This window comes from Anomalospiza imberbis, chromosome 1 (genome assembly GCF_031753505.1).
Source record: "Anomalospiza imberbis isolate Cuckoo-Finch-1a 21T00152 chromosome 1, ASM3175350v1, whole genome shotgun sequence".
NCBI lineage: Eukaryota > Metazoa > Chordata > Aves > Passeriformes > Viduidae > Anomalospiza > Anomalospiza imberbis.
This window is the reverse complement of record NC_089681.1, coordinates 115941172-115960198: the sequence shown is the minus strand read 5'-3', so window position 1 is coordinate 115960198 and position 19027 is coordinate 115941172. Positions and strand designations below refer to the sequence as shown.

The following is a 19027-nucleotide window of genomic DNA, read 5'->3' as shown; positions in this document are numbered from 1 at the left end:
GATTAAACATGGGCACACGATACATAAGGTGTGATTTTAAAAGTCCTGTGGATCTGAACTGGCAAATTATATGACTGCACAGACTACTGCAGAAACTGCAGATCTGTACGCGCAAAATGGGGAACTGCACCGGTCAGAGGCCATCATCCCACACCACCTCATGTGTATTTTGCAGGTATCATTTAGATTTCAAGGTGGGTTTCTCTTATTTTACTTTGCCCCTTTCAGATGTGTTCTTCTGCCTAACTAAAAGTATGAAAACACGTATATTAATTTTAGTAAATTACCTATTATTGAAGATGTTTGTCTAAGATTTCCTAGTGTTCCCTTCCATGTCATTTTACAAAAACAATACACAAATGACATGGCAGTTTGCAACACATCCCCTGCTTCTTCAGGAATAAATTTAATGCAGTGACTTTACAACCAAATAGGGGACTGGTCTGTTTAAGAAACACTGCTGGGAGTTTTAGCTTCTCGGACACAATGTGAATTTCAAGCTTTGATGGCTAACACTGTGATGGCACTCCTGCTCTTCAAAGTAGATTAAAAAAAAAAAAAAGACAGACATTATAAACACATTTAAAAATGAAAATTATCCTGCATTTTCTTTGAGAACACTTCATGCAAACATTCAAGTGATATTACCTACGCTAAGAATCCTCATCAGGAGGAATCAATGATTTATTTACTAATTCACTGAAGGCAAAATTTTACAAGCCAGATAAAATATTATTACCTTGTTAACTCAGAAAATATCTTGACAACACTGAATTTCATTGTTTCTGTTCTTTATTTATTGTCATCAAACGTGCAGTCACATCAGTGCAGAGAGATGCACTTGGCTATAGAAATTTCCTGTTGCTATAGAATTCTTGTACATTTTAATACCAATCTACATATATAAATGTCTGGTATGCTTATGGCCTAAAACTTAAGATTAACCCCAGGAGTTAGTGGTCTTCAGAGATTCACTGTCTAGATTGAAGGCATATTGATGCTTTTCATATTACCCGGGTCATTACAAATGAGGAGTTCCCCATGCCTTGAATTATCAATAATCAATATCAAAATTATTGTATTTGAAGCACATCATATCCTGGTACTACTGCACATATCCTCCTTATTTGTGAGGCACAGAGGCAGATTCCCCCCCTCACAGAAAGATGACGAATATAAATATATCGTACAAATATTCAAATGCATCACATGCATCACTCACAATCAGATTGCTTTTTCACATGTTGCAAAGAAAATTGAGATAACGCAAAAACTGTTCACAGATAGGCAGTCTTAACTTATCTCATTGTAGTTTATCCATGAAACTAAGTTGTGAGCCTTCAAGATCTCAAACTTCCTTCTTTTCCCTCTCCCGTATCTCCCTCCCCCCAACCACATCACTTGCAGTCATGTTCTGAGAATCGGGAGATCTCATCTGAAATGGTGCCACCTTCACAGAAATCCCACTATTCTGGAATGATACCATCTGCTGCAGCCCAAGTGCTCTTTTTTTAGCCAAATAAGTTAATTATAATTAGGCATCCAACAACTGTGTGAAGGTAGGGGTAGAATTTGTTCTGAGGTTCAGCTGAGGTTCACCCAGTATAGATTGAACCAAATCCCATTTTCTCTGGAAGATTAAATACCAGAGATTAAATACCAGACACCATCTTTTTCTCAAAGAAGTTGGGGAACTCCCTGGGGAAATATCACAAATCTCAAGCAGGAATCGTTTCATATGCCCATCAAACAAAACCCAATAAAATGGTAGCATCAGACACCTTTTGTTTTGTGCCAGAATCTAACGCAAGGTGCATTCTGCAAGATATGGGAAGGACCCGAGCCTTTCATGCCGGCTCGTTGCTGCAGCCACCGCTGCAGGTGCTTCAAGGGAGGCATTTCTGAGTCATTGCCTCTAACACTGCTCTTCAACCAGGTGAAGTGTTGCTCGATCATCGCTAAAAGTATACTGTTGTCCTTTTTGCAAAACAACAAAAACAATGTTAATCAGGTTAATTCAATCATCTAAACCAAAACTGTTCATGCTTTTCTGCCAAATCAACCAACCACAGCAAAATCTGTTATCAGTGATTGCTCAGCTTCCAGTCAAAAAAGCTTTTAACCCCCACAGTCCCAAAACTTCCACTAAATAACCTTAAAATTATTTTTATATGGGCAGAATAAGGTTGTTTTCATGCCTCATGAAGGGGTACTTGGGCTGCAGTATTTACACAGAGCAAATACATGCTAACAGACTTAGGAGAGTGTAACAGACACAGCAGCTTCCTAGAACAACTTGGCTGAATTAGATATCAGGGATTCCTTTGCAATTTAAACATTTTTCTCAAAAGAAGCACTGTAACCAAAACTTATTTAGGCCTTCCAGGTTGTTTAACTAGGAAAAAAAAATCTGAGCTTTTTCGCAACTCATTCATTGGTGTATAAAGCTTCAAGCCTGCTCAGTGGAAGGGGCAAGGGCTGCAACAACTTATTTACACAATTATCTAAATACGATTAAACAGCTGATGGACAAATATTAAACTGGAAAATGTATAGTCATTTCAGCTTAATGTAATCCCCTTTCTGTAAACACCCAAGATGATTTTTTTTCAACCAGAACAGTCCTGACATCTCATAAGCCTAAGGGTGAATAGCAAGAGATTGTTTTTGATAGTTATAAATATTCAAAAGACATGCAGACCATCTGCTTTCATAATACAGGTAAAGCAAGACTGAAATGGTGACTGCTGTATAAAAATGGTTCTTTTAACAAAGTCTTCCTCTCCTCGAAAACTATAAAGACAGATGTCAAAAACTGTTTACACAGGGTAATCAGGAGCGTGCAAAATGTAATATTCCTTTTACACACAGTGCTTGCTAAAGAGATTTTTTTTTTCTTTTTCTTCCCATCTGTGTGTTGCAACACATTTCTACAAGTTAAAAACATTTTTTCAAACAGAGATCTCATGAATACCCAAAAACATGCTATCTGGTTTCTGAATGCTAATTAATTTCAACTAAGGAATCTGATTTTTTTTTTCTGTAGAAAGGAATGCATGCTTTTGAAATTGAGTATTTCAACAATGACAGACACTGAAAACAGAACACCCCACAAGTTTAATTTTGCACTAGTTTGACACTGGCTATTTTCACAACTGTTTTACATTCAAACCACATCTGCTAAATCTGGCTATAAGACAGGCAACAACTATCCTCTCACTTTTCAAATGCGATTTTATTTATGTTTTACTATTTATCGAGTTTTTCAGTATAAACCCTTGTAACAACATAATGGTTTTGTAAAGTGGTAAGTAGAAGATACCTCATCTTACAAGCAGAGTATGAACAGTGCTGCTCATAAACCCTACAGTCAATTTTCAGAGCTGAAACACTAATCTTGACAGTACCCTTTTAATGTATTATATTAATGGTACAGAGGTGTTAAGCACCTTTTTTATAATTCTCAGTAAAATGAACATTTACTGAACAATCTGTCAAACCACTGGCTCCATTTTTTAAAGCCAAACTTTTAAGACTTTATTCTGTCTCCCATAAATCCTCTGCTTTACATCCCTAGACACCAGCAGGGAGGCATGTTCCAATGCTGCAAACTTAACATGCTTTTTTAAAAAAAAAGTAAAAGATAAAAGCTATGAGCCTTTGTCCCTAGACCTAGTTTGAATAGTGATAAAATTGCAGAAGAGAACTTAAAGATTTGGGGGCAGATGGAGGGGGTGATCTTTTCATAAAGGACAGAGAAACTTTGTTTCCCCTATTCTAGCCACTATCAGTGGCTTTTGTTTGCCTGGAAATAGCAAGCATCAGTTCTAACAGAAGCCGAACTCTTACGAGTGCTTATTTCTCAGGAGGCTCCACATTAACCTTTTTTCAAATGAGAAGGGAACGTTCAAGTCCCAACCAGATTACAGAAGATTATCCCCAAACCAAAAGATTTTTGCCTGCCCGAGCCTATGCTACACCATGTACTGCAAAAACCCAACCAGGGCAAAATGTAATTCCTAGTGTTATGGCATGGCAGAGAAATATCATCTGCCATTCTGAATAAAAGCAGACCAAACATATCCAGCCACTAGCTGGTTTTTGGGCAATAAATCCTGACACAGACAGTTTAACTGCACTGTACAAATAATTATGTTAAATTCCTTGGTCCATTAGCTTGACCTATAGCAAATAATGCAATGGAATTTGTTGTCATATGCCCTATAAACATGTAGGATCAGAGAAAAACCCACAGATGGACAGAGAAGAAAAAAACTTTTGTTTGTGCCTTTGGCATTGCGCTTGGATGGCTATCTGACCTCCATACTGTTGCCAGGGTCAGGAGAATAAGGATCTGCATGGCAAATGCTGGTCATATAAGTTAAAATTGAATAAAAGGCAGATTTACAGTGACAGCACAAGTTTTTCTTCCAATACATTAGTATGCCTTTCCTCCTTTCTCCTATCCTTGAAAAACTGAAATTATCTCCTCCTCCTTTTCTGTCTTATGTTGTCTTTAAGTATTATAAATGTATGTATTAATGTAAACATAGAGCTACACTGGTGAAATAAGGGAAGATATAAAACTAAAAGAACCCAAATTATATGTACATATATACACATATATTTATATATGGATAGAAATATACCCACACATGGGAAGATTTCAAAAATCAGAAATGAGGATTCAGCATCTGAAGGAACTGATCCTTGCACTATTTTTACCATTCTGTAATGTAAATTCCCAGTTGCTGCATGACAGAGCAGCATTCTCCCAATGTTTTCTGAGCATCTCCCACTGATGGATATAAATAAAGCTCAAATAAAGCTGCTTCCCAAGATACTACTCTTATATCTACAAAGGTTAAAAGCTTAAAAGAGAGAAAGATAGGTAGGTGGGAAATGTTAATTCAGATTTGAAGAACTTCATAACTGCATTACAAGCTTCATGGCACAGTGCCTTAGACTAAAAAAATTTAAAAAAGAAAGAAAATGAAGTCAGAACCTCAACCTATAAAAGATAAGGAGACATAACGCATTTTTGTCTTCATTGTCAGATGTCCAACAAAAATCTTTTTAAGAATCCCGATTCTACTGCACACAATTTGTAAATGGCAGATACTTAGTAGTAAAAGTCCTGGCTAAACCCTTCCTAAAAACAACTTGGATAAAATACAGAATGCAAAATAACCAGTATTTAATAAGTTAATTCTTGGTTTACTTCACAGAATGAAAATGAAATTGAGGGGTGAGTTATTACACTCTAAGATTTTTATTATGCAAGTGCCTTTGCCAGCAAAGTCCTGAAATTTGAGAGTTCCATGGGTAAGAAATGTGCTATCCATTTCAGCCAGGAATCCATTTGAAAGATCTGTTATGAAATGAATAGATTGCTTTAAATTTCTCTTTCAGCTTGAGCTGGGGATGCATGTTTTCAGGAGCTCTCCCCACTGGTGCCCACCACAACACTATCTTGTACAGGCAGAATTTCTGCTGGATGAAGACAAACCCAGAAGCCTATGGGTTTAGAATTTCTGCTGGATGAAGACAAACCCAGAAGCCTATGGACTTTAAGTCCATAGAACCAGAATTAAGCTACTCCATGGTAAGATACATCCCTCCTTACCAGTTCTGTGTGGTGACAGCCTCAACCTGTCTCCAGAAGGCTGCTCTTCCTACACTAGGCTATGTACTACATGAAGCCTGTGCACCTGCAGTCACCTCTTCTTGGGATGCAATGAATGGGACTGGGGAAACTAGAAACCAAGAGGCAATCAGAATAATCCAAGATACAAACCAGCATTTCTTGTATGGGAATAGAGGTAGCTGGGGTCTTGGAGACTTCACAGACTGGTTTGGTGAAAATATAAGTCACCTTCAGCATTCCTCTCTGGTGAATTGCTTTTCTTTCCAACCACTCTGTTCCAGTCAGGTCAGAGTGCTTCTGCCTTGTTTCCTATCTGGGATGCTTGTACTAAATGAATGTGCTTTCAAATACTAACCTAATGCAAATGCTTTGTGTGATACAAGACATTTTAGACCTATTAATGCATTAAAGTCAGCTTTGTGTACTGTAAAATTTTCTACAAACCTGCAGTATATACATACTCCTGATAGAGATGTTGATAATTGCACTATCTTTGCCTAGCCACAATGTTTGCTTTCATTTTAGTTTTCGCTTAATATTACCCACCATGTTAAGGAAGATTTCCTTTCTGGGAAATAGGACATGATTTTCAGCAAGTCTCTTCTCAGATTCCACTGTTCTGCTAAGCAAAGCATCAGATGTCTGGCAAGAAGTTGAGCCCTAAGGCACAATGTCCAGACAAGAAGTCATCAGACTCAGTAGCACTAACAGTTGTCTTGCTGAATTTCTTTTGGTGTTAAGGATAAGCCTTTCCTTTGATCTCTTTTCCATTTTCTACATAAGTTTTTGCAGATTTTTTAAGTCAAAAGAGGCCATTTTGAACATCCATTTTGGAATCTACATAAAATGAGAACCTAGAACTTCATCCAGCAATTTCTGAGTTCAGCCAGGTTACCAGTGGCTGAGCTAGAGAAATCATCAAGTATTTATCTGAAGACTTCTTGTGCTGGATCTTTCATCACATCCATTGTAATCTCTTTTTGTAACCTCTAAATGTATCTTTCATGTACCTTTTTTCTTTCTTTCTTTAAATGTATGACTAGCTTTTTGAACTGCATTGATTTTTGCTCCTAGAGAGTGTATTTCTCATGCCTCTGTTTGCTTAAATACCACAAATGTAGTAGTGCCAAATGTAACCTCCCTTATCTATCCTTTGTTTAAATGGTTAAGTCTCAGTTTTGCTGTTTCATGTCACTTGCCTCTATATGAACCACATGTACATCTGATTATTCTTAATCATATAGACCCAAATTCTATGAGGGATGTGCTGCTAAAAGCACACAAACACACTTCTTTCTGTACTGAGAAATCAATAAAATTTGTCGGGAGAAAATTAATTTATAGTATGAAATTCACTATGGATTCTTAACTTTTGCTATGTAAAATTGTAAAGGTGACATTGTAAGCAGCTGTGTTAGCCAAGGTATTAGTTTTGCCTCTGTGTTGCTATCTTTCACTAACAAGAGTTTGTGAAAAGTGTAAATGCTCTGAAGAATTCATAAAAAGATCCAAGATTCAGTGAATGTATCTCAAAAGAGAAATGTTCCAGCTAGCTTTCCATAAGGAATATGTATGTGCACTTCAGGGTTCTATTCTAGGGTTCTACTAAATTTTTCTTAAGTAGTCATTGCATTAACATTAAAATATATAAATTTTAAAAAAATTAGCTGAATTAGACTTAGTACACAAAGATCCTCCTTACAAGAAGTGCAGAGTAAGGAACACACCTTTAGCAGCTTGGCAATGTGCGAGCTGGCACATATATCTTGGTGGAATTTTATTGTGATATATATATATATTAAAAATATATATATATAAATACATATATAATATACATACATATATATATATATATATATATATAAATACACACACAACCCTTAAAATTCTAAGGAAGTCCCATAAGGAAGTCCCAATATACTGATTCAAATAAAAACACCCTAGATAAACTTATGGAGCTGAAATCTTCTCTCTGGCTCTAGAAAGGCCATTGATACCAATGATACCATCCTTCTGATGAGTTTTGTGATGATGAAAAACTTGAGACACATGCAAAGGACATTGGTATCAATGGCCTTTCTAGAGACCCTGACAATTTACCATAAATTATCAAATCCCTTGGAACAGAGGCACAGCCAGGCACACTTTCCCCTCTTTTGGTGCAAGCTTATAGAAGAACTGCAGTTCTGAGCGTAGGAAATCTTAGTACTTAAAAACAAAATAAAAATAAATGAGACACATGTATATGAAGAGAATATTTCATCCTTTCCCACCTCTGAGGAAGAGAACTTCTCCCTTTTGAGCAGTTTATTCCATGGCTTCGAGTGAGGCACATCTGAGGTTGCTACTGTCCTGAAAAACCTGTCCTCCGATCACTGCTGCAAGGCACCACTGGAATCTGATACCATTTGTGCTGCTCTTAAGGAAGAGTCCAAGGAAAGACAGACAAAGCTCATCCTTGCCTTAGGGTTCTCCTACCATGGTTCTTGGATATAAAAAGGAAGAACTTAATTACTAATTAAAAAAGAAAAAAGTGGTGATGGTGGAAGAGCAAGCTTTCAAAGTTTTGTTCAGTCTGAGAAACTCATCTCTTTTCTTCTAAGTTATGATTATAGTGAAGGCATGCAATGAGTCTGGTCTGACAAGGTGAGAGTTGCATGTCTCTGAGCACTGCCTCTCAACAAGTGGGTCCGGTTTGCTTTTGCTCCTGCCAGGTAAAAATTATTACCAATGCAAGTAATTTTTCCCTGGCTCATCTTTATGCCTACACCCCTTCGTCCCCTAACACAGATGCACCTCAGCTTCAAATCTGCTGACAGTGACGCTACAGCACCTACAGAATTTGCTCAGCTTTTGGGTAGGTTTTATAACCACGCTGATCCCTGTGCCTCCCACCACTGCTAGTAATAACTGAACCAGTCAGAGAAGGTCTCTGCAAACCAGTCACAGCAGTGATTAAGATGTAGACATACGTATCTCCTCACCCTTTAAATAGAAGGCTTAATTGGTGATGTGGATCGCAGCTTTCTAATGGACAGAAATTAAACTCCATTTAATTCCTGAGCAGACACTTCCAATGCACAAGGTTTACCACACATTTGGAGTGGGGAGGGAGGGGGGAAGGAAGGAGCCACATACACAACTCTCTCTACCTCTGACAATCACTGAGGAAAAGCAACATGAGGACCAGAATGGCATAAGTGTGGCAGGTGTGAATTGACCTGCACTGGCAAAGCTGCGAGCTGGGAAACTTGCAAATCACATGATTGTGCAATACTTGGCTCCAGTCAGTGCTATCGTGTTCTTTATTAAAAAAAAAAAAAAATCTTAAAGACATGTACATCAAGTTAAGGGATTAACTGTCAAGTGACATTACTGAAAATAGAGACAATATATTTCTTTATTGTTAATGAAATTCAGTTAAAAGTGAAGGAAGTGATAAAGAATGTACTGTTTTGTAATGTATTTTACATAAGAACATAATATAGAAAGGGAAGTGCAATTAAATCTTAATGTGGACTTTTTTATTTTTAGTTTATCATCTGGTTTACATTTTGAGCCCCTTTGCAGCAGTAAATTATGCTGGCATTTCTTAGGGAATAACTGCCATGTTAATTTAGTTTAATAAAATAACTGACAGAAAAGTGGGAAAAGAAGCAAGAAAAGACAGTACTGCCCCCCCAACTCCTTATCTTTAGCTAAGTATTCAAATGCTTTCTATATGAATTGTCCGTGGTCCAACTCCAGTACCATGTAATAATACAATACATTACAACACAGTACAATACAGTCTTGGGTTTCTGTAGCGCCCTTCATGCAAGCATCCCAGGGTGCTTTACAATCATTATGAGTTAAAATTAAAACTGAAGCACATACAATTCCTAATAGAATCATTTTAAAAATGCTAAACAGAACAAATAACTTTTAAGTCTAGATTTAAAAGTCCCAACAGCCAAGCTTTCCTTACTTCAATTGGCAATGAGTTCCAAAGCTAGGGAGCAAAGCGACTAAAGGCTCTCTCATGTTATGTTAAAGGATCTCTTATGTTGTTTATACTTGTGCAGTACTCCACAGCCAAAAATTTGCCAATAAAAAGAAAAAAAAGATTTATTTGCAATCTTGCTTTAAAGAACAGTGGAGAAGTGGTTTGCTAACTCTCTAATAAAGTTATGGAAAAAATAAAGGAATCAGGGTTTGCACTTAGCCATGACTGTGCTAAGAGGTATGCAAGAAACATGAACGAATATGAATGAATACAAAATTCTGAAGTGCATTATTTGACTGCCTCTTAACCCACTAAATTTACCCAGAAGAAAAAAAAAAAAAAAACAAACATGGTTATGTGTATATGTGTATCTACAAAAAGAAGAACATCACTACAAATACTTGAAATGCAAGTTATTCTATATATCATTCTCAAGAACACCGAGTGAAAACAGAAGTCAGGTAGGGCTCAGTTCTACAACACATGCATGCTTTAGGAGGAAAACGTATCAGCAGAAAACGTGCTGTGTTTCTTTTGCATCCTGTAACTTCCCTAAAACTTCAAGTCCATATGATGCAGATACTCATTCATGTGACACAGTTCTCAAAATTGCTGAGATACAATCAAAAACTGTTGGTACTCAAAGTGGGACGCACAGTCCCAAAAAAGCATTAATTTTGTACTTTTCACAAGAGATCCTGGTGGAGGACAGGTGCTTATAACTCCTGACTTTAGGAGTGTAAAAACAAAATTTAAAAAAATCAAACAACAACAAGAACAGCAACAAAACCAAACCAAAACAACCTTCAACACTAGCACCATTCCTCTCTTGGACTCCTCCACTTTTGAGAAGCAGAAACAGAAGATCACATTACAGCACAGATACCAAGGGACACATTGACACCTTACAGACTCCCCTGAAAACAGATAGTGCATTTATTTGAAGAAGAAAGAATGTTTTCCCCTTCCTCCCACAATAACTTCAGGCCTCATAACTGATTTGGAAAGTGACTTACCATCCTTGTTATACTTAATTCTAATGAAGGGGCAGAAAAAATAGCTATATATTTTTGCCTTTAGTAGGGTGCTGCTACACAGGTAAAACAGTTGCAGATAGACTGGCATAGCTTTAACACTGAGAGTGTTTAGGTGCATCTAAAGAACATAAATCAATGATCAAACGATAAATCAATTGAAAGGTTGAGTACCCTGTGAACGTCCTCACACAGCTCTACCCAAACACCTATTACATACATCTTGCTCATCGCATCAGCAATAGAGCCCATTCTATCTGGATGACTAAAAATTCTAGGCACAAATTTTAATAGTTAATTGCAAATGTTTTAAAAATCCAGATACCATGTCAGCTTGAAAAGACATCACAGTGAATGCTCTTGAGCAACTGGGGGGTGGGTTGAAAAGCCCTGCCTGCCAAAAGCTGAGCCCAGGCCCTCAAGGATTTACTTCCCCGAAATAATTAATGACATCTTTAAAATCTAAAGTACAGTAACTTCTAAAGCAGAAAAAAGAGCTGCATTCCTTACTCAGGTTATTAATTATTGGGGGAGGGGATGAAGACAGAAGAGACATACAAGCAACAAAGAAATCCAAGGACTTGATCTCAGGTCTAGGCAGGTAAAATTGAAAGGGGAGGGGGGTAAAAAACACCTTTTGGTTTAGTAAAGCATGAATCAAAAACTGATCATAAAAAGTATATATTCTGGCAACCCTTAATAGCTCATTCCTTGATAATCTATAGGTATAGAAATTTTAATTTTAGCAAACACAACTTTTTTGCTTAGGATTTTGGAAGGGCGGATCAGAAAAGCAGTGTGGAAATGTGAGAGGATTTCCACTGAGCTGCCTATTTGCTATAATGGCCAAGTGCCTTCACATCAGGTGAACTCAGAAACACTGATGTTCCAAGAAAGCTTTCTGTCTGTTGTCTCTGCCAGATCATATAAAGTCTGAACAAAACAGCATGCAAATTCAGGGCAGGGTATTTGAACAGAAAGGAAAGTATATGATCTATACTGTGCTCATGTCAGGTGAAGAGAATCATTCACTACAGCATGAAAGCCTGTTAAAAATGCAGTCAGGATAGTTATATTTGTCACAAGTGCAAAGCTATGCAGACTTGGGTATCGTACCAGCACTTGTACTGTGTATGCATACGTTTCATGCAATGCAAGCATACATCCCTCTGACTGAAATAATGCTATTCCCTCATCACCAAGAGCAAAATTATGTAAACGCCGTTATAGGCAGGGGAAGGGGGGAACACACAAATATCTTCCAAAAATTTTAAAATAGTCTGTAAATTACTGTGTCCCCAAGTATCGCAGCCTCTGGATACTTTTTTTTTTTTTAATACTGTATGTCCCCTACAAAATATTGGGAACAAAAAGCCATTGAGATTTCAGATTCTACTATAGATCAGGCCTGGAATTTCTCATCTATAATGTACTGACTTGTGGTTGTCCTGAGAGTCAGACTAGATACAAGCAGTGTCAAAGGATGAGCAAAAGTGAGGGGGGGGGAAAAAACCCAACCAAATACATTCACATTTCAGGATACTACGGGGTAAGAAAAATAATGCCTTGCTTCAGAACTGCTTTTGCAGTGCTTTGTTAGTGCCTGTTTGTGAATACTAACAACAATCATTTAGAATATCTTTTTGTAGAAAAAAAATCAGGCAAGATAATACCAGTAGAAAAGTCAATGTCATTTGATCACTGCCATATTTTTAAAGCAGTGCCCAGATAGTAATTAATCTCTACAATCTCTTCATTTGGTAGGTGACTTGTTATCTTTTCATGGAAAAGCTTACAGGAACTCAAGATAAGGAATACATCTAAATGTTCAAAAGCACGGTGAGTTTGTTCTAGAATTATCAAAAGGATTTCCTGCCCTTTTCTTAGACCAATACCCCATGTTGCTCTCCTCTTCCTCATAAAAGTTGATCAAACTATATATATCATACTTATAGAACACACAGAAAAACAGAGAAAGATGTAGTAATTCAATAGGAGCAAAAGAGGAAAAAAGCCCTTATTAATATCAGAATAAATATATAATACAATAATATTTCAGTTATTAACTGTGGAAGTAAGAAGAAACTTCTGCACTAAAAAAAAAAAAAACAGAGAAAAACTGTGAAAGTGAAGTATGAAAATGCTAAGACTAAGGCAAGACACTGAAGGACAAACATTAAGTAAGTAAATACAACCAAACTGCCTGCCTGCCTGATCGCTTTAGAGCAGTTCCCAGAAGGCTGAAGTGGAGTAGAGCTTCTGTGCAAGAGTTTGGAAATAAGAATTGATGGTAGAACAATTTCTTTACAACCCTTTGGAGACTGAAGAACCAAAACAGGAGGGAAATGAGATCTAGGCCACTTGCGAGATAGACCAATTTAATGGAATGCACAAGACAGCCCAAAATTGAGCCCTAGATTAAATTCCAAGTTACCTTCCCCATCAAAAGAGGTCTGGAGAGGAAACAGAAATGAACCAAGCTGTGTGTATCAAATGTAAAAGGTCTTTCAGTCGGCATCTGCACATACTGCTAGTCTCTAGCAATAAAATCCACAAACCTGATGTAAAGCATGAAAATATGCACTTTAGTGCATAATTCAGAACAGGCTTGGGTTTTCCATGCAAAATTTGAAGTGTCCTTTTACCTTGACTGCTTGATACCAAAAATTTGAGGCTAAATGTCTGAACGGCTGTTTGCAATTCCACAGCAATTCAGAGGTGTGCATTTGCTCCGGTCTGTCCTAAGCACTCCAAGTCATGTTGACAGGGATTCTCCATGATGTGGGCTCACACACTGAGCAATAACACTGACCTTCAGGGGTGGCCACACAGTCACAGAGTGAAAATTACAGCAGCTTCAAAAGTACCATGTATTCAACTCTCCTAATGAGAGCAAGAGTCACAGTGGTATTTCATCAAGGCATGAAGAGTTCATACCCTTTACACCTCAAGGTTTTTGTTGGACAAGAAAATAAATGGCTAAAAAATAAAAAAACAACAAAAAAAAACCAAACAAAAAACCAAACAAAAACAAAAACAAAAAAAAACACTCTAGCAAATTATAATGTTAAGTTTTCAAGACTCTATAATTGAAACAGACTGGTTATCAAAGTTTTGTTCACATATTTTCAACTTATTAAGTATGTCTGCACTATGAAATAGTTGGCTTGTTTGTTTTTAGGTTTTTTCAGTACATAGAATGCCAGTATTCTGAACAAATATGAGCAATTTTTTAATATACAAAATACAAGATTGCTTCAGAAAATAGAGTAAACTCTAAGTGAAAATGGGGCTTCAGAGATGCCATGCATTGAGCACAGCGGCTTAATTACTCTAAAGCAAGTCCTTCCATACCTACACAAAACAGAGTATTTCTAATGACAGTGACAGAAAACGATAACTAGTCTCGTTTCCACTTTGAGTCATTTTTCTATGGTTAATAAATTATATCCATAACAGTGTTAATAAGTTATGGTACGGTGTCACTGCATTAGTTTGCATTTATGATGAAGCACTTCATATGGCATTACCTATACCCGTGGAAGAACATAACAGGAGAGAGCCTCTCTGCGCTCTCAGAAGAATTTCCTATGCTGGCACTTTGATGGATCCCCTAAGTAAATGCTGTCTCCTGGCCTCTGCCTTGCTCTTACTTCTCACCTCTGCTGCCGGAGCATGCCATGGCAGGGCAATTAAAAAACTTTAATACCTTTAATAAAACACTGGCACTCTTAAATCAGTGCCCTTTCCATAGGAATGATATACAAGGAGTTAGAGGTAAGGCAAATATGGGAAGTATTCAGATCAATTTACTCATGTGAAAAGGACACTGTCAGATCAACTCATCTTCCCTCAAGCTTCCAGAGGGAAACAGGAAGACTTAGACTGACTGATGGGCTCGTGATCAACTACTGTAAAAGCTTGTTTTTCCAAAAGTTAATAAATAAATAAATGTACTTTAAGCTTAATACTATTTGGTTTTTAAAGAAAAAAGAAAAGCAGCAGCTATTTAAATTCTTGCAACCCAACTGTGGCGGCACTGGTGAAGACAGAGATGGCAAAAGTAATAAGCACACTTTTAACAACAGAAAGAAACTCATGGGTTTAAGTATATTCTTTTACAAATAAAGAAATACAAACCAGTAAACAAACCGTCCCAAATCAGAGTTCTGTAATGTGAGTTTTAGTCATCTCAAGCATTAACTTGAAGAGCTGCTATTAAGAAAGGTGGGGTTTTTTGTCCATTAAAGTTATTACATAAAAATTCAATATAGTTTGAAAGATTTTTTTTAGAAGAATGTAATTATTGAGTTGTCTCCACTACCACGATACTTTCTATAGTAAAGCATTCATTTTAAAAGCTTTTTTCTGCTTTATATATAAACTCCTTTGTGAAACACAATATCCAAATAGAAATGAGATATTCCACCACAATAGAAATTATTTGCTTTCCATCAGTATCAAGTAAAAAGCAGCACTATTAGATTAAAACAGAGAAAAATCCCAAGTTATCTGCAGTCTCCATAAGCCAGCAGTGCAAAAGCTCACATGCTTTTACAGTAGGTACATACAAGATAACTTCGTAGACATATTACTGGAATGGTTTGCAACCAGTGAAGATAATTTTGATTATTTCCACTTCAAAACTTCCTATATTGGAGCCACATCACTGAAAACAATCTAACCGTAGGGGGAAAAAAAAGTGATGGGAAACAATTCTGCTAATCTCTTCATGAAAACTAGACAGAGGAGGAGAGTAGTCTCCTGTAGACTAACTGAAGTCTTTCAGAGACAAAGACTCCAGTATTCTAAGAAAAAGAAATAAAATTCCCATAATAATACCTTCATATAATTTCTCTTTCTCCCTCCCTGCCACAACTAGCATCATTTATTCATATATTGAATTTGTCTCCACTGTGCCACAATGAAATACATTTTAAAATTTAAAGGTAAAAAAATACCATGTTCCCACCACAGCATCATTGGACACCATACTGCATAGAAAAATGAGTCGTGCCTCTGCAGTAATTTGACAAGAGAAGAACAAAAAGAATGGCAAAAATAGAACAATACGACTAAGGTTTGAGGAACGCATCGGTTCAATATTTAGCAATGCATAAATTGAGGTTTCATTTTTGTTTAGGTATATTTTGATTAGAACTAATAAATGACTGATTTTCCTTTGGTTCTTTGCAACAACGACATATCACCCAAAAAGCTTTATTCTTTATTTCCTTCTCATATAGCATGCCAAAGACTGTCTCAGTTTATGAATTAGCATTTAAAACTACTGTAGGTTATCTAACAAGCATTCAGATTCAATAGTACTTTTGACAGCAGTAAGTAAAGAGCCTTTTAACATCTTGAACACATGTGCTTGAAAAACTAGTTGCATCAAAGCAGTTCAAAGACTGCAGACAAAAACCAGTTAAAATCCAGTTTGCTGTGAGATGATTTTAGTGTGGTGTAAACAACCTTTCACGACTCCCCATGGGAAATGTTGTAAGACTATGTTCAAAATGAATCAGGCATATTTATAAAGATCATGAAGTGGTCAAATGCATTTGCATTTTTGGCAGATCCACTCCACGGGTACTACTTGCTACAGTCTGTAGAAATCTCAAATCTCACATCAACATTGCCTATATTGCTTTATTATTTATTACATGTTATGCTAAGTACCTGCGAAAGGGGACATTCCTTGGCCAATGAACTCTGGTTCATATCCTTCAGTAAGTCCTTCAGAGCATTTCTTACTGTTGTGTGAGACCATTGTTCAGGAGGCAAGTCTTCTAGTTTAGGGCAACTATTTGAAACACAGATTAGAAAAGGGATTATTACAAGATTGCATCCTGCTGCAGAACATTCCTTTAAGACAGACAGATTTCATTTTGCGCATCAAGCAGATGCATCTGGAGATTGCTCTCGGTCTCCTGATTGTTCCGATTAGTTAATTACTTTATACAACACATCTGCTGTATTGATGCATGAATTATACATCAGCTGCATGTGGCGACTATTTTTTCATGTTACTTCTACCTTCCTGCTCTGATGCGCTTGGTAAAACAATTTAAGGTGTAATGCTTTTTCACGACTGATCATGAAAAACATTAATATATTAACCATTTTTTCTTTTTTGTTGCTGTGAAATTTAAGAACCTAGACAGCAACAATAAGTGCGAGCAAGTCATTCTTTTACAAAATGCACACAGATGGTACTGTTCATGATATGCAAAAATATTTTTCTCTTAAGTAAACTTTATGTAAAATGCCTTCTTGTAATGCATCATTTAATTGACTAAAATGCAATATAGTTTTAATGAGATATCCAAAGAAAATCTATGTATCAGAGCTATAAAAGTTTTCTGTAATAGTATACCGAAAGTTAAAGAAGAATTAGAGAAACTAAAAAGGTATTTAGGCAAGCCTTTGTACTTTGAGCACAAAGCACAGTGGGAATTAAATACAAGCAATATTAACAGTTAAGAGCAGACAAGTAACAGTTCACATCCCAGAACTGTATATGACTTACCTGTGTAACTGGATTTTCAGTGTGACCACATGATACACATCTTGCAGCATGTCTGCTACTGTAGCATCAGGGGCATCTGTCACATAGGAGAGTGGAACTGGATTCCACTTCCCAACCTGGATAAGCCCTGCAGGATTGTAATTTTCAGAGGGGAGGGGGAGTGGGCAAGAAGGGCAGGAAAAATTGAAAGAAAGTGATTTACCTAATTCCTAGGGGCAAAAGAAATATCTGATTTTAACAAGATCACCACCTTTGTTTCTAACCTCTTAAATCTGGCAAAACAAAAGAACACCCCCTCCCCCTCCAAAACCCCCACCCACACACCACCAAGGATAGGCCTTATCTATATTATGAAATTATACAAATGCATTGCAGTAGAGATTTTTTTAATATGTATAGAAGTATATTTCCCTAAGTTCCCATGAATTCAATAGGACATGATATAACAGCATTCCTCTTAACAAATTGGTAAGAATTTTGCAATGCAAGAATTGAGCGCAAAAAGAATTACTTTGCAGTCTATAAAACCATCAGGAACAAAATAAAAGAAACAGAGCTGGATATTCAGTCATAAATGCAAGTTGACTCTCAACAGTCCATCTGCTCAAATATGCTTTACACTTCCTTGTGGATCCTCAGTGGAGCAGATTATTAAGGTCAATAAGCATACTAATGATTCAGTTGAAGTTTTTTTTCTTCTTAAAAAAAAACGGAAAAAAAAAGGAAATTTACCTCCATATTCCCCGCGAACAAAATGTGGACTAACTAAATAAAAACACATCAAGGAAAAAAAAATACAGACACAGAATCTGCAAGAAGTTTAAGAAGTAAAACCTGCATTGCCTTCCTGAATGAAATCCTGCCCCTCCCCCAAGACCCCACAAACAAACACAATTCATTGTACAATTTCATAATCTTATTTACCTTTTGCTTGGGCAGCAGAGCTGTGAGAATATCCAAGAGATAGCAATGCCATTTCAATCAGCTGGTTGAAAAGCATATCCTTCCTCACCAACACAAATTCTGCGTGCTCCTCCTTAGAATCATACTCAATGGCATTTTCATAATGTTCCACTACACAGAAAACTGGAAGCATACTTCCTATTAAAAAAATTAAATTTAACATATTAAACTTGAGTTACAGTAGAGTAGGTGGGTCTGTACAGAGTTATGTAAATAAAACCTGTACGAACAAGCAGAGGAGGCATCAAGAATCATCACAAATATTTGATCAACATATTCCCCGAGTCTTTTTCCCTCACCCTCCTCAAAAAAGAGAAAGTTCTACAAAACATGTATCTCCCTGAAAGGCAGAAATGCAAATTTATCTCCCTTGATCAGATGCAGATTTAAAGAATTACCTTCTATAGAAATAACAAGGTTGACTGAAGAGAAGTTGATTCTCTCTGTCCTGCCTGATTTGTTGTGAGTAGCAGGCAGTATGAGAACCTAAACACATACTGCAGATGTCTTCACTGTAAGCCATTTTAGTACCAGCCACATAATTTTGTTTGTTAACATTAAAACTTTCTTAGTCCTGCCAAAAATATTTAATTGGTTTCAACATCAACAACAAATCACCTTGTGTGTTATATATTCACTCTGAAAAGAGTACACAAGGAAACAAGGCAAAAGTTAACACTAACTCGTGCTTCATTCACTGAGTGCAATTGAGCACTACTTTCACTCGCATCTTTAAGGAAGAAATCACAACATCAATGCTGCTTTAAGAAGTGTACCTGCAGCTTTCGGGCTGATTTTTGTTGTTCTTGTTGTTGTTGTGTCCCGCACTTTGCATGCCACAACGCTATTTTAGCATGCCTGAAAGT

At 36.8% G+C, this 19027-nt stretch overlaps 1 protein-coding gene across 7 annotated transcripts in view; it reads right to left on the bottom strand.

Annotated features, from left to right (window-relative positions):
• SATB1 (SATB homeobox 1) overlaps positions 1-19027 on the bottom strand; it is a 92360-nt gene that overhangs the window by 48243 nt on the left and 25090 nt on the right. For 6 of the 7 annotated variants that reach the window (XM_068207474.1, XM_068207465.1, XM_068207508.1 and 3 more), the window contains 3 exons: positions 18123-18299; positions 17199-17325; positions 16349-16472 (listed from right to left, as the gene is read on the bottom strand). In XM_068207474.1, the coding sequence (XP_068063575.1) occupies positions 16349-16472; positions 17199-17325; positions 18123-18299 (428 nt within the window). Of the gene's footprint in view, positions 1-16348; positions 16473-17198; positions 17326-18122; positions 18300-18559; positions 18685-19027 lie in introns of those variants that run through there. The other variant, XM_068207500.1, reaches the window with a different exon arrangement.